The sequence below is a fragment of the Lates calcarifer genome, linkage group LG2 (assembly GCF_001640805.2).
Source record: "Lates calcarifer isolate ASB-BC8 linkage group LG2, TLL_Latcal_v3, whole genome shotgun sequence".
Lineage (NCBI taxonomy): Eukaryota > Metazoa > Chordata > Actinopteri > Centropomidae > Lates > Lates calcarifer.
Genome location: NC_066834.1, coordinates 15,100,282 through 15,126,705, shown reverse-complemented (window position 1 = coordinate 15,126,705; position 26,424 = coordinate 15,100,282). Strand labels below are relative to the sequence as shown.

The 26,424-nt window shown below is 39.9% G+C and overlaps 1 protein-coding gene across 3 annotated transcripts in view; it reads left to right on the top strand.

The window, feature by feature from the left end:
• Window positions 1-26,424, top strand: part of shank2b (SH3 and multiple ankyrin repeat domains 2b) — a 177,589-nt gene that overhangs the window by 3,267 nt on the left and 147,898 nt on the right. For 2 of the 3 annotated variants that reach the window (XM_051076060.1, XM_051076059.1), the window contains exon 2: window positions 10,050-10,120. The exons of the other annotated variant lie outside the window; for it this stretch is intronic. In XM_051076060.1, coding sequence (XP_050932017.1) covers window positions 10,109-10,120 — 12 coding nt within the window. In that variant the 5' untranslated portion in view covers window positions 10,050-10,108. The remainder of the gene's footprint in view (window positions 1-10,049; window positions 10,121-26,424) is intronic. 3 annotated transcript variants of the gene reach the window in all.

Below are 26,424 nucleotides of genomic sequence, written 5' to 3'. Positions count from 1 at the left end.
TAAATGACTTCAGAGGTGAATAGATTGATCTTCAAAACAGTTTTCACTTCTTTTTCCAAAAACTGATTAACAAATCAATCGACTAATCTAATTATTTCAGAACTAAAACTCCCTTCACTGGTCAGTTCAGAATCTCTATGAGCCTGAGATGGAGCTCTATTTGAAATTGGTGCTGGGAGGAAACTGTCAACAAAGCTTCAGATTATTTATTTTTAAAGAAAATAGACAAAACTTATAGATAAGTGCTCAACATGTTTCCTTCTGGATTGCTGCCCAGCACCTTTTAATTGATTTCACACATTTAGAGCTTGAATAAAGGTGCATATAATAATATTTTCTACAAAAAATTGTAATATGTGATGCTGATGATGGCAATAAAAGCTGCAGGTCTTAGGCAGATTGGCGTTCTTTTCAGAAATAGCTGTTCAGTTTGGATGAGACCCGGTGACTGATACAGTGCCAGGATTTCATGAAACCATATCATTTCAGCTGCGGCTTCTCTCATCTGTGACATCCAATCTGAGCGACCAAGGAATGGCATTTACTGTTGGCTAATTTACCTAAATGTCAGGTGTTAGCATATAGGTGGGTGGACCACCTCATTTACCTAGAGATGTTTAATTAATGCTTGACAGTTTTGTAGCATGCACCTGCTGCCTTCCTCCAGTTTGTGTGTCATGCATCACGTCACAGTTTTTAAAAAGATTTTCCAGGAATATTAATTTAGTTAGCCGTCCATTTCCTCCCCCGGCCTAGTTGTGCTTACTGGACACTGCAGAAGCTGATTCATGCTCAGTTGAACTGCTCAGTTCACTGATGTGAAAATGCTCCTCTTTGGTGATGGTAATGTGAATGGGGGTCAGGGGTCAGGGGAGTAATTCCACAGCTGTTTTCTCTTCTTCAGTTCCAATTTGTTACACTTCCAAATAGGGAGGCAGTGACCTGGACACTGATACTGTATCAGTGTACTGCAAGTGTTAAACCTGAGGATTTTTTTTTTTACTAGCCCAACTGCAGCAAATCTCTTTTTCATCACCATGGTGCTCAGGTTGTTCTGCCCAAGCTCGTCCCCTCCTTTTTACATCTTACTTTACGCAGTCTATGTGGCAAAATTTAGCATGAGAAAACACACATTTTTTGCGGCTGACAAAGAGGAAACTTTCTTCAAATTTGAGACTCAAAGATTGACTGATGAGATCTTAATTGTTATGAGATTTTGATTGTGTGGGACTAAAGGGTGTTAAAAGAGATGCAAAAAGCTTAAATGCACAGACATGACATGTGAAATGTCCTGAAAATGGAACCTACTTAAACACGTATGTTAGGAGGATCGAAAGTTGAAGCAAAGCACAGGCTGTAGTGCTAATATACATTTATTTTCATACTCGGACACTTCTCTCTCAGGAAAACTGGCCAAACATTGCCATGCAATGGAGCACCATATGCAGACTGAGAGAACTGTGATTGTGTCAGTTTAGGTTAGTGTGAGTTGTTGGTTAGTTTGGTTGTTAATGACTGGCAGTGCTTTTGTTTTCATTAGTTGGCTAGACAACCTCCCCATCACTGTAGATGGCTGAATGTGGTGGTCCATCATATGCAATGGAAATATAATCCCACCTGGATTTCTGTGAGTATAAGAATGAAGCGTTCATGTTGGATATACTGTATCTGCAAACTGTTCATATTTCATTTATTTTGTCTGTTCCTCAGGTCTGTAGCTTGAAACAGCTTTTAAGAGTTCATGCAGGGAGAGATGCATTTAACACAAGATACAACGAAGAAGTTAAATTAATGAAGAAAATGAGAAGCAAATAAGACCGTGTTCATTCTCTGGTGTGGGGGTTAAAAATCACTCTGGGAAATGTAGGAAGTGCTTAATACAAATCCACCTGCACCATATCATTGTAAAGACAAAAGTAAGAATATCAGATGTGAAATATCTGCCGTCACCGCCTCACCCAGTACAAATTCACCCTCAAATCTCTGGAGAGCACAGCCCTTTTCCTGCTCCACATTTATCTCTGTTCTGACTCAGGATCCAAGGAGGGGGCAACAGGAAGTGTGTGTGTGTGTGTGTGTGTGTGTGTGTGTGACATGAGGAGAGGCAGCTTTGGATTTTGTCATCAACAATGATCAAAGTCAAACTTGGGGACATCTGAGTCCAATCACTCTATCAGCCCTGAAGGGCTTATACGGGGGGGGGGGGGGGCAAATTAGGGAGGTAAAGATGGTGGCAAGCTATGAAAGAGATAGAGTAGACAGACAAACAGAGGATGGGAGGAAGGGGGTGGATGATAATCTGTTGTGCTTCCAAATTTTCTCATCTCTGTCCCACTCCCTTCCTCTCTATCCTCTCTCCCCTCTTATTCTACCTCTCTTCCCTCCTCACCCACCCTTCCTATCTCTGGCCTTCTCCTGCTGTGACTCGTATCTGCAGGGAAAAAAACAATCTTAAGTCTTGTCAGGGAATCCCCAGGACACCCACTGCCCTCTCATACCAGGATTTGAAGTGTAGTGCTGTGCACCTGAGGATGGATTTCAGCTGAGCTCTTTACCTGTATTCTTTACTCCAAGAAGCAGATGGCATTTACCCACTGTGATTTCTCTGCTTTGGGGAAAATAGTAATGTGTGCAGATGGATAGTGGCAGATACATGTGGATGGATTTTAGTTTGGTTCAGTTTGGTTGTGGAGGATAGGTTTGCTTTGAATACAATACTTACATGCTACATACGGAGTTTGCTGAAAGAGTTTTTGGCCACAGTGAACTATATGTGAACACTGGGTCAAATGATTGATGATAATATTGATAATTATCTCCCAACCCAAGATAGGTGCCAGTGTAATGGTTTTACTACACCATGGTTAAACAACCTAATGGTAACAGTCAGGGCTGAACGAAAAAAATGATTTTCTGATTTATTTGAGTGATCCAATATTGATTATTTAAATTCCAAGAATGATCTTTGCATTTGCACCAAATGTTATGTATAGGCAGTGGTTGGTTGTTTCTCAGAAATCGAGTCATTACAACAAGTACAAAAAGTTTATCTAAAGTTAAAAAGTAATGTAGATGAAGCTGCTGTATGAGTTACCCGAGTCACAACTGTGACGTGACTAATTACAGTCTGTGGTTTTCAGTTTTCAGGACTGTCGTGACTCAGGATGGTTCACTAACTCTGGATATCTCGTAGTGAATCTACAGATAGTATCTACAAGAGTGACATACTAAAAAAATGCTCCACAGACTGACCTGAGCTCAGTTTGTGTTTGTTGAAGAAGAGATATTATCTTTGGCTATGAGATGTGAGGCCATGGAAGTGGAGTGAACAGAGTGTAGATTCTACTTTATTCAGTCTGTCCCTGCTTCTAACAGCTGTCTGCAAATATCAAGCTGATGTCCTGTCAACACAAACAGTACAGATGAATCAGTGAGTAGACTTTCACTTTCTGTACTGTTTGTGCTCAAAGTGATCATTAAAGTGGATGTTTGTACTTAGCTGGACCATCTGTTACTGACAGTCCATGTCTAGCTGTATGGGATAACATTTATTCTTTAAAATATGCAGAATGATGACGGCCCTGTAGTATATCATGGCTCAGTTTTGTATTTGCTGAAGGAAATAAATCTTCAGTCCAGTTTTACAACCAGGAAATGTGTTTGCAGTTTAGTTATCTTGAAGTCAGTCAGTTACGAATTTTACACCGTGTTTCTCACCTGTAGAAGATATTTAAGTTCCCAGCATAAATTCTGAAAAAAAAAAAAACACTTTACGCAACATTAACATTTATCTAATTAAAGTCTGTATAAAAGAAGGAGCTCTCTCTGCTCTGAGACACTGGGAGTGTGTCCTCTGAAGGCACTGAAACCACGCCCACCCCACTTGAACGATGCAGCACAGTGACAGTTAGCACCCTGTTAGCACCCTGCTAGCACCACAACCTGAACAATGGATACTAGCAACCTTGGAGTTGTACAGATGTTCATGTTTGAGCCACCAGAGCCAGAGTAAAGTTCAGAGCCTGTGGACAATTTCCTACTGATTTGGAATGTGTAAGAATGACATTTTTGTTGATCGAATGTTGCACTGTTTATACAGTCATATTACTGATGCTTATTAATATAGGAAAACAAAGTATAATGCTGTCACACTAATATCAAACTAACTTTGTGACAACAAGTGCGTTACAGCCTTACTCAAACCAGAAACAGACAGTGAGCAACATCGGAGGGTGAAGGCCGTGGAGGGTGTCAGTTCGACCAAAGGTGACAGTGGATTACCGGTGAATTAGCAAGCGAGAACCTTCTTGGTCAGACAGAGGCAGAGTGATGGCAGAGAGAACCAGGCATCTGTCCATCTTCAGCTACTGTGGCCATAATTTATAATGATACATTCAGCAAGAGAGAGGAAACATGCATCTGTTGAAGATGACAAAGGGGAAACTTTCTACCTCAAGACGTTCTTTCATCCACGTCAGCTTCATCTCTGCCTGTGGCGTAATGCAGAGGTGTAGCAGTGGTGTGCAGAGGGGAGATTGGCACGAGTGGCCTAAGAGGACAGTATAACTATTGTGGTCGATCTGCCTTTTTAAAAATATAATGTATCTGTTAACACCCAGCACTCCTTGCACTCTTATACAGATGCGTTGGATCATAAACTAAAGTTCACTGGGAAAATTACAGAATTTTGAAAACAAGATGGCCCTATAAAATCTAAGAGACACAGACAGTGTGTTGTATTTGGAGACCATGTGAGACAACTGTCCTGTTTTGTTTATGGTGATTTGAGCATATTTGATAGTCATACCACAGTGTCAGGTAATTGACTTTGTGTTACCAGGTACACCAAGAATATACATGTTCTCCAAATCCATGGTTTATCGATGTTATGATGTATCGACGTCTTCCCATATCATAATCCAATATTGTGGACGTTTGTATCGTGGTTTTGGTACATTTTAGCACTGATTATAGTATTTCAGGAATGTCTGACGATTAAATGTGCAAATTCACTTTACCAGTTTAGTTATAGCCACAGTAATTGTAGCACCACATCCCAAATCTACAGTTTCCCCAGTAAAACATTTGACAGGTTAATCTGATGCATAACTGTAGCAGCATCAATATTAATATACTGTACCTTTTTCATTTTTGAGTGGAGTTATGCAACAAGTGAGATATGCAGAGCTGTTACTGTGTAGTGTTTGGTCAGTAGTGCTTTGTTACCTTTGCTTTTTGCTGCAAATGTAGCTGTTTACTATAATTTATTAATGTAAAGCAGTACAATTGCTTTGGTTCCCTGTTCGCTGAGGGCTCCTGGGTTTCTGTTACTTATAGTGGTCATTTGTGTTTCTGTGTGTGTGTGTGTGTGTTTCTTCTAGTTCTACCTCACTGGAAAGGTCCTGCCTCGAGATGCATTCCCCTGCATGCTCTATTTTCTCCTCCAGATTCACCAATCACAAAGCTTTAGGCTGCCACACAGGACACCAAGGTCACAAAACCATGAAATCCTAGTTTGATTATAAATACGTCTCCACACAAAACGCTTAGGAGCAGTGAAATGGGTATGCAGTCGCCATGGATACCTACTATATCATGAGCTCCATTACCGGGAAGCCCATTTGGTACCCTCATGAGGAGCTGGTGATTCAGTAGTAGACTGGGCGGCTTCAGCTTTTTGTTTTGCAGTTGTCTGTAATCTGCATTTTTCACATTGACTCTGCCGTCATAATTTTTGATAAACACTGATTGCTGTGGCGTTTCTGTTGATTGTGTTTTTGAAGGATTCAGAAACAAAGCAGAGATTTCTAAGTACACGTCTCTTTGTTCAGACACTGTGGGTGTCAGTGCTGCTGAAAGGGCTTTTCCACCCATTATTACACATGAAGATCAGTTTACTTAATAAGGAGTACTGCTCAGTAGTATAAATCCTTATATATCTTCTTTGGTGCCTCTGGAGTAGCTTTGTCAAGAAAATAACTCAATTCTTATCTCAGCTTGGTGCTTGGGAACCTAGGACAGGAAGCAAGATTGAGTTGCATTATGAAAAGTGTAGAACTGACAACACAAGGAGCTGCATTAGCAGGGGGTGTGTTGTTTCAGGTATTGGTGCAACAGCATCCAAGATGTCCAGATGTAAGTAACAGATCCATGAGCCAAAACACTGCACATACTCTGACATCCTGGAAGTTATTTTGCAGCAATTATTTCATCTGTTTTCCTGATGATCACAAAGAAAACAATGGAAGTAAATCATTTACATTACATTGTAATCTAACAAGAGTGACTGGCCGGCATAGCAACTTACCAGATGATGTCTCACTGCAGTCCAGCAGAACCTGAGCAAGCTGCAAATTTCACAGACAATCCTGCTTCTTTTTGCAGAAGCCTTTTGTGTTGGGACCTGCACTGCATCGATGGGCTGGCCCAATTAAAATGAGTGAGGGGGCTGCAATTTTTCATGCAGGGCTGCAGTAACACTGAATGCACCCTAAAGTCACAAGGAGGATATCTCTGCTTCTGCTGCTGTGATTCTGACCATTCTGGTTTTAATCCATCTCTCAAAGTAGAAAGGAGAAGTAGAGTTTTAAATCATATATATTGTGCCTGTAGTTAATAAAATCTTTAAATGTAACACATACTCACATGCAGTCTGTGTGAGATTCTGAAAATCAAATTGAAGTATAAGGGCGAGTTTCTGTGCTTGTTTTATATTTCATCTCCCTGAAGAGAAAGGCCTTGCATATGTTGCCAAGAACTCCTCCCTGGTTTACACCAGCAGCACTGAGACAGTAAACAACCACCTCTCAAGGCCATGAGATACACACTGAGCTAGTTTTCTGTACAGTTCAGGAGGTTACTACATGTCTTTCAGCAGTATTTGATATCAGATATAATTTCTCTGAAATTAAGAGAAAATAAGTTGAAGAGAAGTTGCAGCAGTGCAGGATTTTACTCCTGAAGGATTTACAATTTATTTAAAAGTGACTCCTCACACCAAAAGGATTAGAGAATGGGCTCTACAGCAACCAGGACATTCTGTCTCATCTGCATTATCTAAAAAGACTGCAAGAGATGTTTACACTAATTAGTGAATGCAAATGTTGTTTGGTTGTGACTTGGTTGGTGTGGTGCTGCGTTGTTGGCCAGGGCTCTGTCCAAAAAAAAAAAAAAAAACACCCAACAAAAGTCTGCGTACATGAAATTTGAACATATTAACATATTTAAAAACATATTTAAATCTGTGTGAGGTGTTTTGTTTTTTCTGGGACTGTCAGAAGCCTCTGGAGTGAAGTTCTGAACATCTGAGGAAACATCATTGACTATCTATTGACTAATAGATACTTCTTTAGGGAAATTACAGTGTTAATGCAGCTACTTCACATAAATCACATAAACAAACAAGTTACATGAGAAACTAGCAATCAAATGGCTAAATTATAGAAAATGTAAAAAGGACGATCATATTCAAAAAAACAAAACATGTTGTTGTAAAACCTGGAAAATTGATTTAGAGGACGTTTTATTGTTGCATATCAGGATGTTGTGTATTATCAGGATGTATTATCTCATGATGTATTTTTTTTTTTTTTTTACATTATGGAATGGATTTATAAAGTGAACAGTATAGAAATACAGTATTATGTACAAGGATCAGTTGAGAAAAAAGACAATACGTACCAGCCATACAGATCGTTTTGGTTTTATGTGTCAAGTTTTAAGACATCTGGATGGGATGTATGAAGGTGAACTGGAAAAAAGTAATCTGATAACAATATGTCATGAGGTTTTTTTTTTTTTTTTTAATAAACACATAACCTAAGCAAACATTTTGATAAGGAGACCTCACATTAAGTTCAAGAATTAGAACCAAGGACATTTTACAGTTACAAGCTAAACTTATCAGTTTCTAAATGACCTCAAACATATCTTTGGAACTTCTGTTCTGGTGTTTCTTGTTCTTATCAGCTGAGATATGTAGATAATGTAAAATTGTTTCTGTGACAGCAATAATCATTTGATAAGACTGTCGGGCCAATTCATCAGTCAGACACTAATCTGTGGTTTTCTTTCTTTTTTTGTAATGTGGGTGAACTGACCTTTACATTTCCTCCTGATTTCCCAAAATTAGAGGTCTGTGTATAAAAAGGGCTCTGGTTCCTAAACAGATAATCTGGTGATTTAATCACCTTCAAATTAAAGCTGAGTGTCAGAATTTAAGTCTCAGAGATTCCTTTCAAACCCAGTGTGTTGGAGTACAGACAGCACAACAAAGAACGTGTCACTATCCTGATGTTCCCTAAATGTTCTGTTTATTCATATGGAAACGCTGCTTGTGTGTGTGCGCACGTGCGCACACGGGCACATACTGTATGTGTATGCTGTGTTATTCATTTCACAAACCTCTACTTTCCTCCTCAGTCTTTCAGCCATTGTCAGCCCCCTTTTTAGTTCACCCCCCACACAGTGATGGCTTCTCGGTAGTTGCTGATCCTGTCATTAAGTGTCGCAGTGCCTCAAGATTACAAGGATGATATTCGACTGTGGAAAGAGCAGAACCGCTGATTTTTATTCCATCTTTGATCTTCAGATGTTTACTTGTTTGTTTTACCCCCTCCTCCTCCTCCCCCTCCTCCCCTCCCTGCCCATCCTCAGAGATTTGACTGTGTGCAGGCAGTTGCATCAACAGCAAGATTACTGTGTAATCAGGTTCTATTGAGCATACATCTTGAATGTAGTTATTGTACAGGAAGCTCATATATTATATATTAGCTCTAATTCTAGGTCAGAACCTCCTGTAAGTTGTTGTGCTTCAGGTTATCATGTAATTTTGTTATCATTAGAAACAGAAACATAACCACAAACTGCCTAATATGAGTAACCAAACCATTCATTCGTAATTTGGAAAGATTACAGCCTTGAGAGAACAAGTGGTAGATCCAGAATGTGTAGAAATCCATGATCTTTGGGAATCTGCTCACACAGCAGATAAAATAAATAACCAGTGGCAGAAATGAAAATTTACAAAAGATAACCCCCTTCCCCACCCACCCTTTTTTCTCTTCAGGGAGAGAAGTGGGGAGGAGAACTCTTGTAGGTGGATGGGTTGATGTGATTAATGCTGATGCTTTGTGTTTAACATGTTGCATAATCATAAATGGGATTTGCATGTAGCAAACACTCTCCCTAGTTTAGTTTTAAGTCTCAGATAAGACAAACCATATTCATATTCCATATCAACACTGTCTTCTGTATTCTGTTTATATACAAATAAACTGCAAATATGTTTTATAGGAAATGTGATCGCTAACTGAATTATGTTCAGAGGCAGTGTATTTTTTGAATGAATTAAGCCGCATAATAATAGTGGCAGCAGGAGTCACCAGGAGGGGGCTGAGGTGAATGGGTGACGATGCACAATGTAGCACCAGAGACCAGGTTCACATCCAGAGTCTTGTCTGTGGTTCAGACTAAAGCTCTTTGGTTCAGAATCAGGGAAAGATGGCTAGTCATGTAAATAAACAGGTTGTGTCTGAATCACTGTGAACCTTTTCTGTATTAAACCAGACCAGGATCTTTCCCTGAACCTGAACCAGGAGCTGTGAGAGTCTGAACAGAACCAGAAAACTGTTTCATAAAGCTGGAGTCAACACAGATGGAGACTGAGCTGAGAGATCAGAGATTTTGGCAGAAAACAATCACGTTGTCTGTGTGTGTCACATTTTACTGATATTTACTGGTATCAACATATTGGCCACTTGACAAATGCTTAAATGAACTTTTCCTCTTTATGTTAACAGAGAACATTACAGGTGCAATGAGTCTTCAAATCCACAGTTCATCGTGGTTCCATTTTCCTGTATCATGATACAACAATGTGGATGTTTGTATCATGGTTTCAGTCTCGGATTCAGAGTTGCTACTCATCTAGAAAACATTCTTACAAAACGTATTTGCTGCAGTTTAGTTGTTTTAGTTGCTCCACTATTTAATTTACCATAGACATCTCTGTTTCCTCCCTCCCCTTTTCTTCTCCCCTCCCCACTCAGGGAGCCTGGGTGCAACTGTGGAACCTCCTCCTGGAGAGAGCTTTTCTCCTCTGGATGTTATGGCTGAAATGGTACGTAGGCTCAGTCAAAGGCTAAAAATATAGTTGAAATTAAGGGGGTGAATAATAGACTGGAAGAAAGATGAGTGCCTGAGCATGCATGTCCTGTTTTTCATGTTTCACCTCAAGCTGGGCTGGTTCAGGATGATACAGAATACAGAGCAACAGAGAGAGAGAGAGGGAGAGGGAGGTGTTTTTATTAGGGCGAGTTTGACTTTTACCGTTTTTGGCTAATTCTGTGAATGAAAGAAAAATATCTTATCCTACATCCCTTTGAAGCAGTCATGCTCATTGATTAGTAACTAAACTCAACTCCCAGTACTGATTTGGATATCTTAACTCAGGACATCTGCAGACACTGAGTACCAATCTGATACTACTGCTCCTCTTCCCAAATTTAAATCTGCATGCCTACTGTAAGGGAACATGAGGACAGGGATCGCTGTGGCACTATGAGCTGACCTGAGTCGGTGGACTGTCACAACTATGTAAGCACTGAATTTTAAAATTACCTTGATTTAGAGGCTGTATTTAAAGTGGTCGGTCGCGTCATAGCAGGTGCCAGATGTGCTTAATCAGGCCAGTATCTGCATTGATCCCAATCTAGTGGATCAGATTGGTGTATCCACGGTCAGTGGATTATTTTATTCTTCAAACTCTGTCCTTTCCAGTTTCAACTAGACAGTGCCCCTGTGCACAAAGCTAGGTCTATAAAGGAATAGTCTGCATAGTCCTCAATTAGCCCTAAAGCTGAAAGCCAGCCTTCACTTCATTCATTTCATTTCATGTCCACTGTCCTAACACTTTCTGAGCCACTTCCTTTAATTCTGCAGTTTGAACAGGTCAGTAATCAGAGAAGGTTACAAAGAGACGGGGTTAAAGGCTGTGATAGCCTCTAGTCAGCAGTTGGAGTGCTGAATGCAGCTTCTCAGTATGTATAGGTAAAGCTAAAGCTATGAAAGGATAATTAGTAATGTCAGATTCAGCAGGTATTAGTGACTCAGGGAGTTTGTGAATGATAGAGATGCAGATATTTTGTTTTTTGTGTTGTTTAGTGCAGCAGAGAAATATCTCACTTCATGCACTTGTAGTAAGAGAGAATTTGTTGAGCCTTTTGTTTGCAGCAGTGTGTTTTCATGGTTTTTATACCACATTATCCAACCACTCACCAAGCTTGTGATTGTCACTGTGTGTGTGTGGGTCTGTGTGTGCAGATTTGTGTATCTGTGCAGTATAGTGTTTATTCTCTCTGTTCATCTCGCAGCCTTTAAATCTGTGTCATTTATCTCATGCAGTTTCATTGATTGTCCCCCCATCGCTCTGCCTGGCAGTGATTGGACACTTTTGCCTACTTGTCTCATCTCCCCACTGCTCCCAGCAGCAGCGGAAAAGGCAGCGCTTTAACATGTTTCTCTGAGCTGCTGCCAATTTCATCGTCAGTTTTCCTCTGCGTTTAGTTTTATTATATGTTTTTTTTTTTAACTGTTATCTCAGAACGTTGGCATGGGATGTGCAATAAGACAGATTACCTATTGTAGCAGTTTCATTGTGAGCATGATGAGTTGTTTTTCTTTTTTAATTGGACTCATTTAGTCTGGACCCAGATGGCTGCTAATACAAGAGAAATGAGCATGGAAAGTCTGTTAGGCAGATGACAATATGACCGCTTAGAGATAAAAAGTGGGACATGGAAAAAACACTGAAGGTCTGAGTGTGTATGGGGAGGGTTGTTCAAGTTTTTGAGTGAGCAAATAAGTTCCCAGCCAAGTGAGCAAGTGTGGCAAAGAAAAGAGAGAATGAGGGCATGAGTTCTAGACAGAGCAGAGAATAAATCAAAGGGAAGGAGAGAGAAACTGAAGATACTGGTTCTGAGTCACGGTCCTCTGGACCCAAAGGACCGCTGGTGTTCAAATTGCCGTTGTTGCAGTTCCTGATTAGGTGGCTAAAATGAAAACCAGGAGGACTCAGGGACAGGGGCAGATAACCTTGAACAAAGGCGAACAAAGTCAACACTCCAACACTCTGATTAAAGCCCAGATCATTCACTACAAACTCAGGCCACCCTAAAGTTGGAGCTTTTGCTGCATTGACGTCATTTAGTTTGAACTGTAATTATGAGCTGCTGGGTGGGAAAAACTGGGTGGGAATTTCTGATACCAAGGTTATCTCCAACCTGTGGAAAAGAAATACAGACATTTCAACAGAGTGTTGGCATAGTGGCTGCAAATGCATCATCGCTGGCATTTACATCAAAACATAATCCAACACTTGGTAACAAACTGATACAAAGACGAAACACAACAAAAGAAGCTGATTCAGGCTGTTAGCACTAACCATACCACCTTAGAATAACTTGAACATTCCCAGGTTGGTATTTTTCCTGTTCTCCCCATTCTGCTGACGTCGCATGAATACAGAATTTGACCTACGAACGTGTTTGGGTTCCTTAAGGTCCAGTGTCCAGGACTGTGTTACTCTTTGGTGGTTTAAGTGAAGTCATGGTTTATCATAACATGTGTTACGAAGGTACAGCGGTTCGATCCCTGGCTCCTCCCGTCCGCATGCCGAAGTATCCTTGGGCAAGATACCAAATCTCAAATCGCCCCCGATGTGTGTGCATTAGTGTATGAATGCATTATAGAGCGCTTACACGTATGCATAGAGTTCTGTATGAATGTGTGTGTGAATGTGACATATAGTGTGAAGCACTTTGAGTGGTCAATCCGACTAGAAAAGCACTATGTAAGTACAGTCCATTTACCATTTATTTACCATTTTAAATTTTGTCACAAAGGCTGTTGTTTCTGTTGATATTGTACCAACCTAAGTTATCGCTGACGGTCTTTTACTGTGGCCACATGGCTAAAAAAATGTCCAGTGGAGCGATGAACATGAGCAGTAACTGTTTCATCACAGTTGAAGCCACAGAATTTGGCTTTAACTGATCTGTCAGCTGTGATAGAAACAAACTTGTCCCACTGAGGCAGAGCACTGTCTCTGAGACAGTTTGAAGGATGAGGAGGATGTCTTACTGAAAGTTGCCCCTCACTCCAGCTGAATGAGATTCAGCAGTTTCTGTTGAATATTGATGATCCTAATGAGCAACATAAACAAGATCACCGGGTATGATGTTACTGCAAGCACGTTTCACTCTCTTATGACTTAGTTGTTAGTTTAACCCACCCAGTAGTGAATTTTTCATTCAAATTAATCAATAATTGCCTCAAGAAATACAGGAAGTAATTTACCTGCTGTTTTTTTTGTTGTAGTCTCATTTACGTTTCCTCCATTTCAAAGGTCATTGATGAGCAAATTTTGGCCAGTTTGTTTTAGTAACAATACTCATAACTATATGTATTGTTAATTCCTACATACATTTTATTATGATCTTCTAATGTGCACTGTACCTCTCTGTAGTGCTGTTGGTGGAAGCAGTGTACAGTACACACCACTGCACACTGACCCAGTTTTACCACATATAGGACGCATTAATAATTCATGTTCTATATGTTCCTGCCTCTGTGTGTGTGTGTGTGCACGCGCACTGTGGTTGGCCTTTAGTTTATTCAGGGAAGAGATCGATGAGCAGGAAGGTTCACAGATTCACTGAGGAGCTGGTAGGACAGTGGTTCTGGGCCTCTGCTGCTGTTGTCCTTTCTTGACATGGTTCTTAAAGTTCTGCACTTAGTTGGAGCAGGTTATTGGTGTTAGTCATCAGTCAAAACTGAGACTGGAGGTTGTTGGAATTTACTGTTATTTTAAGTCCTGGTTGATTTAGTGACACCTGTGGTCACTGATGGTAACAGCAAGTGAGTTTTAACGGTTTGGTGATCTGTAGGAAATAACTGAGAGTTGTTAACGTGCCCTGAACTGGTCACAAATCAAACTGTTTATCATGTTTTTTGATAAAGACGAATGTTTTCCACACAGCAGCTAACGTGATCTCATGGGTTTGTGTACAAATACCACACCACTTTCAAGACTTTTCATGTGTCATTTCACACCCTTCAGAGAGAGAGTTTAGAGTTTGGGTTGGTGAGGGTTATTTGTTTAAAAATGTGGTCTGAAACGGTGCATGAAAAGAAAAAAAAATGGATAGAAATGACATGACATGTTATTCATACACAATTTCATGAGACCAGGCTGGCACAGGAAGGAGTTGGAGGTGTGCTGGTTCTGACAAACTGCTTTAAGAGCCTTCAGCACTTTATCTAACAGCTCACTGTAGCTGCTGCTTGTTCCATTTCTCCTGTGCAAAAAATGAATAAATAAATAAATAATCCACTGATAAAAATTGCCTTTTGTTGACCTTAGTGTCAGATGTATTGCATATATGGCTGCTCAGCAATGTGAAGCAGTGGCAGCAGGAAGTGTTTGGTTAGCATTAACAGTAGCTTAGCACAGCTGTGATATGACTGTAGGAGAGCTATGAGTAAACACAGAGGCTTCTGCTGACAAGATAAATGTACAAACAGTGATGGAGTATGTGCCTGCATCATTTACTGTAAATCCATTGTATGAGTTTGTGATGTAATCACGCAAAAAAGGTAAAAATAAAACATACAATATGAGGAGGTAACTTGAGAACTGATTAACAGTGAACAGGTATAACTGAAATATGCCAACTGTAAATTATGTCAGACGTGGCTTGCTATAAGAAAAGATCATAATTTTATATTGTGGATAATTTGCTAACAAGGTGTAAATTAGATTTTTAGTCTGACTCTGACTTGAGCAGTCATTACAGTACCTGCAATAACCATACATTTGGAGATTTAATTTTCCATTTAACACAACTGCAGGGAACAACTGCAGAAACACACGTATTCACACATTTAAAAAATGGCACAAAGTGTGAGATAAGTCACTAAGTGCCAGGAAAGTCAGAGCTTAAGAATCACCCTGAAAAATGGGGTGTAGATCCCACATTCACATGATGGTAAATCAGACCCCGCAAGAGCTGAGAGGGCTGAAAGTGGCCAGATAATGAGCTGAAGGTCCTTAAAGAACCCAATTAGCCCTAATAAGCCACAGTTTCTAGCAACCCGGGGGAGAGGCTGGAGTGTGCTTATGCTGTATACAGCACACACACATACACACTCATCTCTCGTCCTGTCCCCTCATTTATTTTCACTCCTGGCTCCCACTCATTTGTATAGTACAAACACATACACATACATGCACACACAAGTACACACACTTTGTTGTTGCCCCCAGATGTCTGCATCTGGGAGATGGTGATGTGGTCCCTGGTGTTTGTGGTGACAGTTATTGATCAGGGGACGATGGCTGCTCCAGTTTGATCTCTCAAGCAGGAAGATTCGTTTCTTCGCTGCTGCTCTTATTCAAGCTTTTCTCTCTTTCTTTTCTCTTGATTTGAGAGGAATCGATGTTTAAATTGGGTGGCCCACTTTGGTCCCATTTTGCCTTTGTGTTTTAAACATTATTGATAGCTGATGTCCAAACATGTGACCTATCTCTATATATCTGCACAATAACAAGCAATGCTGCAAGCCCCTGTGCCGCTGCCCCCCCAAGGACGAAGAGTAGTCATCCACAGTCAGTTCAATTTTTTCTTTCCATTTTGGACTGTGGTCATAAAGCTGACATCTTTTTACGCACGAAGGCCTTTGCGAAAATGACTTGAAGATGCTAGTTTGTACATGACATACATGCTTTAGATAGCCCTTTCAGATTTAGATGGCTGAATGTGGACTTAGACTAAGATACAAAAAATTGTCATCAGTTGTCTCGACACTAATGAAGACAAATACCTGTCAGTGGTTTAAGAAAAAGTTGAAAGTTTTGGTCTTTTCAGGGGAAAACAAGAAAATATAGAATGTTAACGATCTTATCCTTTAATCAGAGTTCAAACAAAACAAATGATGGTCACCTCTAAGGATCAATAAACAGTATTAACACCATGAGAAGAACAGCGGTCATGTTACACTCACCATTCTGCTGCTCTGAGTTTTTTTTTAAACCAGAAATTCTCCTCTCACTCACTTTTTAAATTCACTATTGACACATAGTTTTTTTGGAGCCTTTTTTTTTGTTTGGTGTTAAGCTTCTGTCAATGAAACCAACACTTCCTGCAGATGTTTCCTAATAAAAGCCAACCAGGAAAGGGAAGTATGTTTGAATTTCATTGACAGCAGCTTAACGCAGGATAAATAGAAAAATAAAAAAAGAAATAGTAGAAGTGCAATCAACTGGTGATTGAGATGAATCTTTCTGTGATAGTAAAGGTCTGTTTCTCTCTCTCTCGAGCAAAAAAAAGACCAGAACACTATTTGAGAGTTTAATATATCAGTGCAGATTTAACTGTTGTACTCCATATGTCACTGCTTACACTTGCTTCAACTGTCAGATAAGCACAGTGTAATTACTGTTTGGTTTTTGCCTTAATCATATTAATTCCTCAATGGCATCCTGTGTTGTGAGATGCATGTAAATGTGGCCTTTGTTGCGTGAGCCTCAGTTGAAGCCACACACTCGTAATAAACTCTAATCTTTGATTTGCAGCTTGAAAACCGTGAAGATTAAGATGTTTGTGTTCTGATGTTCAACAATATGACTGATACTGACTGTGATGGACAGATTGAAGACGACACTTTTAGATGAATGAGATTATCGTGTCAGTGACAACATATTCCTCCTCAAGTGTTTTCAATCAGAAAGGCAAAGAAAAAGACATTTGCTCTTTTATATTCACACCTGTGGTGGCTGCAGTGATGGTCTTTGAAGCAGAAATCATGAAATTTGTTCAGTTTGAATCTAGTGCACAATATTCAATCATTTCTTTCAATCTGAGCAATCGCCTGATTTTTTTTCACCATAGAGAAACAAATTATAAATGTTATCAGTTATTCTTCTGCAGTTGTGGTCTCTGTGTTCGTTGGCAGTATGTTCACGTTTTTCGTCTCTTCTTGTTCCTAGAATCTAATTGGGATGGCTAGTTAATAGATTTGCTGGCGGCAATTGTACGTACAAAACAGCCATTGAGATAAGGCCTGATGATTGCTTTCATTTAAGGGGCTGCCACCTTCTCTGGCATTTAACACACAGAATGGATTGTGCCTCCTCTCCGATCAAGATGTGCACTGCAGTTAGGAGCAGAAGAAAAGCAATTTCACACCAAAAAGTACACAGGAGCAGGAAAAGGGAATGGGAACTAACAGCAGAAGACACAGAGTGTAATATGTGATGCACTGCTAATATAACACACACAAAAAGCACATTTTCCCCCTGTTTTCATCTAGCTCCTGCTCGAAAATTGATAAGATAAACAGCAGAATAGACCTGGGCTTGGATTTTGCAGAAACCTTCACGTTTGCAGAGGGATGAGGTGTGACATTTGTGTAATGGAGACCAAGTGTGGGTTTTGTGACCAGTGCCATTGTGGAGTGTGATATGAGACGCAGATGTGTGAGATTCTCTGTCTTATCTGCTGGGAGATACAGGCGAATGGAGGCTCCGCCGAGGTCTCAAGCTCACACACAAAAGCAGAAAGGTTTTATCGCTTTGACCATTATTGGAGCCTCTTTTTCATTTGTTTGCCCTGTGCCTTGGCATCGTAAGTGAGGAGGGGAAAGAGGCCAGAGTGGGCCATTGTCTGACTCTGTAGGTGCCAATAACAATTACTGTGTATATGTTATGACTGCTTTGCACTGAGAGGCATTCACATAAAGGTTAGAGAAAAGCTTCATGACTGGAGGGTCAGTGGCTAAAGAATCTCATTAAATTGCCGTCTCCTAAGGCCAGGATGCCAGGAAGCAGTGCAGTAAACATCCTACTGAGAGAATGTCTGCATGAAGATAGCTGAATTTGAACAGTTTTCTCTCTGTGTTGACTCTCCATCCACAATTAGCCTAAACTTTCCACTCTCCAAAACAGAGCTTTTCTAAATGCATTGTGATGCAGTGTCGTTATGATTTGCTCTATTTTGTGTTCATGATGAGAGCAATAGCTGAGTTTACTGTTGACAACAGAGCATACAGTGGGTCAGATGGACTGTGCATTTTACAAACACTTTGTGCTGGAGTACAAGGCATGGCCTGTTTCTTCCCTGTGTACAAAGGGTACAGAAATAAAACAGCAGCAACCAAACTGGGGCTTTGGATATTTTAAACACAGTGTGACTTATCATAGAGAGAAAATATAGAGTAGAAGTTTAACCTGCTGAGATTCAACAAATCTACCAGGCTGTATCTGCCTGATACAGATGTATATTTTAGTTGTTGGTTGACCAAGAGTTGGTTTGATCTTCCAGTGTAGACAATAATGTTTACAAAAAATGTGAATGAAAAGTTGTTTTCACATGGTGCTTTCAGATTTAGCCAGCTTAGTGTGAACATAGTCTGAGTGTTAGTAGCAACAGACAGTGAGATGGTGATTATAAAGGTGATAGTTTGTACAGCGTGTCGTCAGACCATGTCTAAAGACAAAAGTGTTAACAGCTGATCTAACTGGTTACACCTTAAGGCCAACTGTTTCCTTGAAGGCATTCAGGGTGTTGCACTCACAAAAGGAGAGAGTAGTTGTGTGAAGAATGATGAAAAAACCTAGAAAGAGAGACAGGAGCTGTAGGTCATGTTCTGGTTAACACAGGTCTGTTGTGGCATGCTTGGCCTGGTAGATAGCACTGGCTGGCACTGCAAGTGGACTTACCTGCCTGTTGTCTGGCAAACACTCCTGTAGGATTTAACAGTTATTTCTCAGAAAACAAATCTTCACACCTCTCCATAGAAAAACAAGTTCACCTGTATAACAAACAGTAAGTAGAAGAATCTGCTTTGATAAAGTGCCTTTGGGAAAACTCAGTGTTATTAGTTTACTTTCTTACAATGAAGCTGTAGCATCGGCTCTGATGTCTATGACAGAAAAACACTTTCTGCTCTGTCCTGCAGGGCTGTGATATGGCTTTCAACTGAATCATCTCCTGCCACTTATCTGTCTGTCAGACCATTTGGACTCCAGTGGACAACTGGAGAGGTTTTTTTTTTTTAGTTGGTTTGTTGTGACACCAAAACTAAACCAATTAATAAATGTTTTGTTGATCGACCAATCAGAGGGTGAGTTATTGAGGAGTGTGAGTATAATACTATGAAGACTTATAGTGACCATTTGTAAAACATCACCACACTCCAGGCTGTTGTATGTTTGTTACTGTGCACACTGGCAAAGTCAACTACTCAGTGAGTCTCAGTCAGGTGAAGATGTGACAGTTAAACACCTCTGCACTGCAGATCAGACGTCACACTCAAGTTCATTTTCTGATCTCCAGCTAGATTAGAACATTTAAAAGATTTAAATGATTAATAACTTTTCTGTTGACTGATTAAATGATTAATTGCTTCAGCTCTGCGGAGCGTTGAAGTCTCTTGAGTCATTTTTTTGTAATAGTCATATGCATTTTCAGAAGATGCTTCTATAAGCTGTTTTTAAATGCAGTGACAGGTTGAATGTAAGGAGTCAAGTAGGGACGTCAAGATACCAGATGTTTGGTAGTTCGTACCAATACCACTGAAATTCTACAATTCTTGATACCAAATTTGATACCACAGCAAAAAATCAACACACACACAGACACACACTATATATAGTCAGTGTGGAAACAGCAGAAGCAGTTTAAATTGACTAGCATGGTGACAGAGCAATAGTGTGAATGTATTCATTTAAAAGGTCAACATTATAAATGTTGACTGAGCGGTAATGACGTTATGAGCTATCACTATGTTAGCCTAAACAAGATAACATTAGCCTTTGTGAATGTTGTGTGTGGAAACATTTCATTTTGACAACATGTTGTTATATGTAGTTTACAACTGAAACTCCCTCACCCTGAATTCTCTGCACAGATCCTGATTCCTTCTTTGAGCTGCTTAGTTAAGTTTGAGATGTTTCCTCCTTTCGGTTGAAATGCTGTGACACTGTTTGCATATTGGCTGAAACTTGTCCCTGATGATCCACCTCAATTGCAACAACTCTTGGCACACCAGCAGTACCTATGACATCTATGGTACCTTTGATACCTATGGTACAATGGAAAAAAATAACATCCCGTTTTCAGAATTTTGCCATCGACTTGGTACTGAATTATTGGTGCTCACAACATCCTCGGAAAATTCATTCTTGGATTCAAGGTCTCCAAACAGAATCACTGCTTCATTGGATTTGTTGTTTGGTACAATATTCAACATACAGTGAAACACAACATTTTACTCCAATTAGACCTATTTTTTTGTCACCATAAACCTCTGCAACATGTATAAAACTTAAATCTACCAATAAGATCCAGATAGAGAAGATATAGTTAGATATCATCTCCTGGTAAGAAGGGAAGAGGAATACTGTATCTGTAGGAAAGAAAAACACCATCTCTCTCTTTCTCTCTCCTTCATTACTTCTTTATGGAAACACTGGTTTGCCTTAAACGACTTGCCGATGCCACTGGCAACGCTTTAACTCTCTGTGAGCTCTGCTTCATCACAGAAAGCTGCTGGCTGTCCTCTCCTCTCATCTCTCCAGGTCTGAACTCTGTTCATGGTTCTGTATTATATGTTTAATTCCATCTGTCATTTTATATCGGAACACTCAGAGCCTTTTCTGCAGCTAACACACCTTGTAAAACCCTGCACACGAGGCAGCATCTGTTGTTTTCTTGACCCGACTCACTGCGACTCGTGAACACATACAAACACACACAATTTCAAGGAGTAATGAGAACCCACCAAGCCTTTAGTTAATTAATTGTCATGCATCAGCTTCTTGGGGAAATAAGTGTTCAGTCACTCGCCGAGCAACGAGGATCACCAAGGGAGAGAGTGGGAAGAGAGAGTGACGGAGCAGATAAAAAGAGAAGAGAAGAAAAGGAGGATGGCCTATTACGCTCCATTTAGACTCCTCTCAATTTGGAGGAACTCCGCTGTGTGTTGGCCTCTTTACACCATCTCATCTGCAGAGACATGAGCAATGTGTAAAGAAGTGAGGGAAGGGCTGGGCGGAGGGATGGCAGTGTTCATCATGATGAGTCAGGGAAGCAAGGAGGGAAATTCAGCGAGGCGGAGGCCCATTTGGGTGGAGTCATGTCAGCATGGTTAATAATAATATAATTATAAACACCATGAAAGCAGAAGAAGAAGGTAGTTTTTGTGGAAAATAGTTTGAGCTGAACAGCGTGGCAGAAAACTGACATCTTAAAGACATTCAACGCTGTCCTTCATACACTGTACATCCCTCACATACTGTATGTGCTGCAGTTTAACAGGTAGCGTCAGGACCTACTGCTGAGGTCACACACAGGAAGTAAGGGTTAATAGGGTTCAGTTCCCACTTGTTGTCTCAGGTACATTGTGTCTCTGTATCAGTGAAGACTTGTCTGACTTGACTTTAACTCCCTTGCTGTGTGATTTGACAAAGGGAGACAGTGTTTTGAATACATGTTATTTCCAGTTAAAACTGCTGGGTCAGGTAGATAATGTAGCAGTGAGTCATTGTTCAGAAGGGCTCAAAGTTAAAGTTACACTAATCAATATTTTGATATCAACAATGGTTTAAATGACTGTAGTGAGACATTTCCCCTCAGACAGCGGTAGTATCTTGGTTTTACAACCTGCACCTTCACCCTTTTGATTCACTCTCAGTGTAGTGTCATATCCAGCAGCAGGTAGCTGTGTTCAGAGAAAAGCTTTGATACATCTTCTCTTCTGTACTCTGCTTCCATACAGTTGTATTGTTCTTCCATAAAGTCTGAGGACTAGCAAGGAACAGATGAAAAGAGAAAGACCAAAATCAGTGAGATATCCTGACTTTTAGTTCCAGGTACAGGTCATGCTCTGTAAGCACTGGATGTTATATTTGTCATAATGCATCCAGATTCTGCATGTGAGGTCCAGATGAAGACGTCCGATCAGGAAAAAAAGTCACAAATCTGAAATTGACAACATTTCAAAAAGAAACAGAAACAGAGTCACACCACAAAACAAATACACAGTGATTTGAATACATTGCAGCTCAGAGAATTTAGGAAACACAAGACAGTTTCATCAAGCAGACACAAATATTGAAAATATTTCTGGGGCCTGTTTGATGAAGCAGGATTACTGAGTTCACTTGATAACCCCCCCACCACCACCCAAAAAAAAGGAGGAAAACCTCCACATGCTTCACAACTGGTAATTACAAACTTAAATGACTAACTTCAGAATTCACTTGATAGTTTCATATTCATATTCATATTGGCTTTAGTCAATGGATTTAGTCCCCCATCATTTACTTTGGAAGTGCATTATTAGGGAATCACTTATTGACCAAGAGCAAAACCTGTCTTAGTGTTCATGTGGACACCTGACACCTGACACAGACATGTAAAATGTGAACCTATTATTTATCATCTGAAGATGTTCTTGGTTTTATGCTGTAATTCTAATAATCCTGCCTAATGAGAAAGGTCTCAGGGTCAGCAATGATTACAGTTCAATTAAGGTTACCTGGAGTGTCAGTCCAACCAGAAATAATGTTGATTCTGTGCATAGCAGTGATGATATGGTTATGATTAGGTAGGTCATGATGGGACATGAACTGTAGCCTCTCATTTGAAGATCTGGTGCATACACCTCCACACTCTTTCCAGTCTGCTACATGAAGTACACCCTGCCCTGTATTGACACTGGATGTGAATCTTGCTCTGCAGATTCATCCAACGTGAAATCCTGTAGATACTGGGTTGGTCAATCAGACCCACCAGCAACTATGAAGGTGATGAAACTTAAATAAGACATTATAACAATGACAATGATCAGTTTGCTCTCTGTGCAGTTGTATGAATGTTCAGAAAGTTATGGGTTACACTCTCAGTACTTCGTCATTCACCCAAAATATGACTGTTAAAATTAATAAGTCATGCTTTGTGTGAATGAGCAAAAAGGAAATTAAACTGATGTCATTTCAACTGTTCTGCAGATGTAGAATATTCTGCTGGACTTCCCCTCAAAGTTATTTTAGTATTTATGAGTTTCAGGGAGGAACATCAGATGCTTTTCATTCTCTTCATGTATTAAAGATTTATTTATTCACTAGATTTTAAAAGTGAATAAATGCTGTGCTCATATTTTCTGTCAAAATTTTATATTATTTTATAATATATCAGACAGTGTTGGAATTGGGATAATAAGCTTGTCCATGTGTTTTGCTACAGTGCATTCAGTTACAACACTGAGGACAGAGGGACAGATTTTGGGGACGGGAGGAGGTGGTGGAGAGTAGAGTGGCAGACGGAGTGTGTTCAGCCCAGAGACCCTTTCTCCCTCTCAGCCAAATCTCTCTCTGTGCCTCTGAGGAGTCATGTGCATCATTTACAGCCAGTTTTTGTATCGTGTTGAAATATCACCAGCCCTTGACATTTGATATCCTCTAATGGGAGAACTGAATTATGTGATATAATATGAATATATTACAGAGTTAGAGCCTGGTTCATCTTTACAATAATATTATGTCAGGAGGTGCCACAAATGTTGGCACTTCAGTACTGAAATCAAGGGCATGATTCACAACTGAGACACCGCTTCATCAGATAGCACTTTACTCTCTAAGTAGAACCCAATCTGTGAGCAGCCTACTCATTAATCCGAGTTGAACCTGTTTAAGACAGAGAGAGACACAAGTGGTGAGTGGAGCAGTGACCATATCACAGAGGCTGAGGGGGTAATGAGGCAGATGAGGTGCAGCGAACACCGCTCTGCTCGCTGCTTCGTTTGACAGCACAGAAATAGGAGCCACTATTCAGATAACACGGCTTGGCTGAGGCTGTCACTCACTACACTAAGTGTGTGTGTGTGTGTGTGTGTGTGTGTGTGTGTGTGTGTTGTGTGTGTGTGTGTGTGTGTGGTGTGTGTGAGAGTGTGTGTGTTTCTGACAACACCACAGCATACATATGGACATGTCCATGGCTACATGCCCATTTGTAAGAGTGCAGTGGGTCCAAAGGCGCCATATCTGCAGACCTTGTTTGTCACAGCTCATGTATCACAAAGGGAACAGGAGACTCTCCCATATGCTGCTCATGTCTGTTTGGACTGCTGAAAAAACCATCAACCCTTGTCTCACTGTTCACTCCTTATGAACATACTGGCATAGTACTAAAATTCTTAATCTTGTAGTCGATCGACAGAAAACTATACATTTTGATAACTGATTTATTTGAAAGTTATTTATCAGCAAAAATTTATCATTTTTGCTGGTTCCTGCTAAATCTGGTTCCTGCTTGATATGTTGTTTTTTGTGTTTTATATGATCATAAACTGAATATCTTTGGACTGTTTGTCAGATAAAACAGGACATTTGAAGACATCATTTTGGGCTGTGAAAGTTTGTGATCTACATTTTTGTTCCTTTTCCTTTTATACACAACAAGATGTATTAATGAAGTGAAAAAATGGCCTAATGGACAATGAAAATAATCTGTAGCTGCTTCTTACATCTGCAATTAAATTAGTGCAATAGAATACAATTGGCACATTGGTGGCACAGTGGTTAGCACCATTGCCATCTTTGTAAGTGCAACATTACATCTGCAATAACAAATAGACTGACTGCTGTGTACATTACATTTCTTACTGTTGATTGCTTTTTGTGATACAAAACACTTTTTGTTTCTTTGATTGTCAAAAAATTGATATTTAAGCACAAACTTTTTGCACCTTCTATTGGAGCAGGAAAGGTGAATGGTCAAGGGAGGATGCATGTCAGATTGTGACTAGATTGGAAATATGTGTTTGAAAAATTTAAAAAATGAATTTAATTTGTATCTGACTGTACAGTATACTAGTGTTTTTGAATTATTCTTTCTTAGATTTGACCCCAGTGGATTCTCATATTGGGGAGGTCTAAGTGTCAGGTGTAAGGAACATGAAGCAAGAGTGTTTCAAATCCTTGTTGGGAGGGGGTTGGGTCGAATGGATGGACCTTGACTGCTGTTATATTTATTTTCTTTTAACCATAATCACATAGTCATTTTCTAACCCTGACCTTTTCTTAACCTTTTAGATTTAAAACCAACCTGATCTTAACCATACTGGTGGCAGAACAGTAAACTATCACACCAGTGCTTTTAGTTATTTTTCAACAGTTTTGGGAAGCACAGATTAAAAATGTTGTCCTGCCAATTTCAATTTTCAAACAGAAACAAGTCACGCTCCCTGATGATATAGTAGAAACTGTTTGCATCAAATCATTTGACAGAGCAATGGCTGATGGGAAAAGTCTAATAGCTGACAGACCAGTGGTATAACTCTGTCACTCATGGACTTTGGTGTTTGAAGGGCTGGTCCAGCCGAAAATGGTCATGTGATTCATCCTTGAAGGCAGTGACAAAAAGTACAGTTTGTGTGTGATTGAAGAAGAGGGTCACTGGCCAGAACAGGTTGAGAAAGATGGAGGGTAAGTTAAGCTCTTCCTACATCAGAAACCTTGAACTGCCTCTAGGTGTGAATGTGAGTGTGTGTGTCTGTGTCTGGACTGGCAGCCTATCAGTGTCCTCCTGCATCCAGTGTCTGATGGGATAAGCTCGAGCTCCTGTGACCGTGCATGTGAATAAGTGGGCAGAGAGAATGAATTACTGAAATATATGCAACTGAATGGTATCAATTGTCCTCCATCTGTGGAGCTCAAAAACACCCATGTCACATCAGATGATATATAAGACGTTAATACAAAGAATATAACTCTGTACATTTATAAACTTGTCACAGAATGACCTTGAGAGATCCTCAAATATTTTTCACAGTCTCAACGTCTCTGCCTCCTCCTGCTGAACCCACTCCAGTCTAATCTTTTCAGTGTTCTGCAGACCAGCTGAATTTTTGCGGGTCTTCCAGAAACGACGTTAGAAGAGAAATTTCTCCCAGATGGTTTAAAAAGTCCATCAACAGACTTATGGAAGAATCAAAATATCCACAGACTCCTAATCCCATTTAAGATGTGTTTGGGATTAAAAGTTTTGGCAGCTACAATTGTAAGGCAACCAAAAGCCCTCCACATAATGAGGTTTCCAAATGTGAATAATGTAGTTAACTGTGGACACCAACACATTTATAGTCATTTTAGTATTTTTGATAAACTTGAAAGTCTTTTATGATTCATTTATAGGTTTTTATATTATTTTAGAGCCTAACTTTTAATACAAACTTAGATATTCAGTTGAGCAAGTATATGCTTTTAAAGAGTGCGATGCAATGTAGTATACATGGTCACTATCTAATTCTCTGTCTCAGGGGAGGGAGAGGTAGACATGGTTATATTGTATGAATTTTTTATGC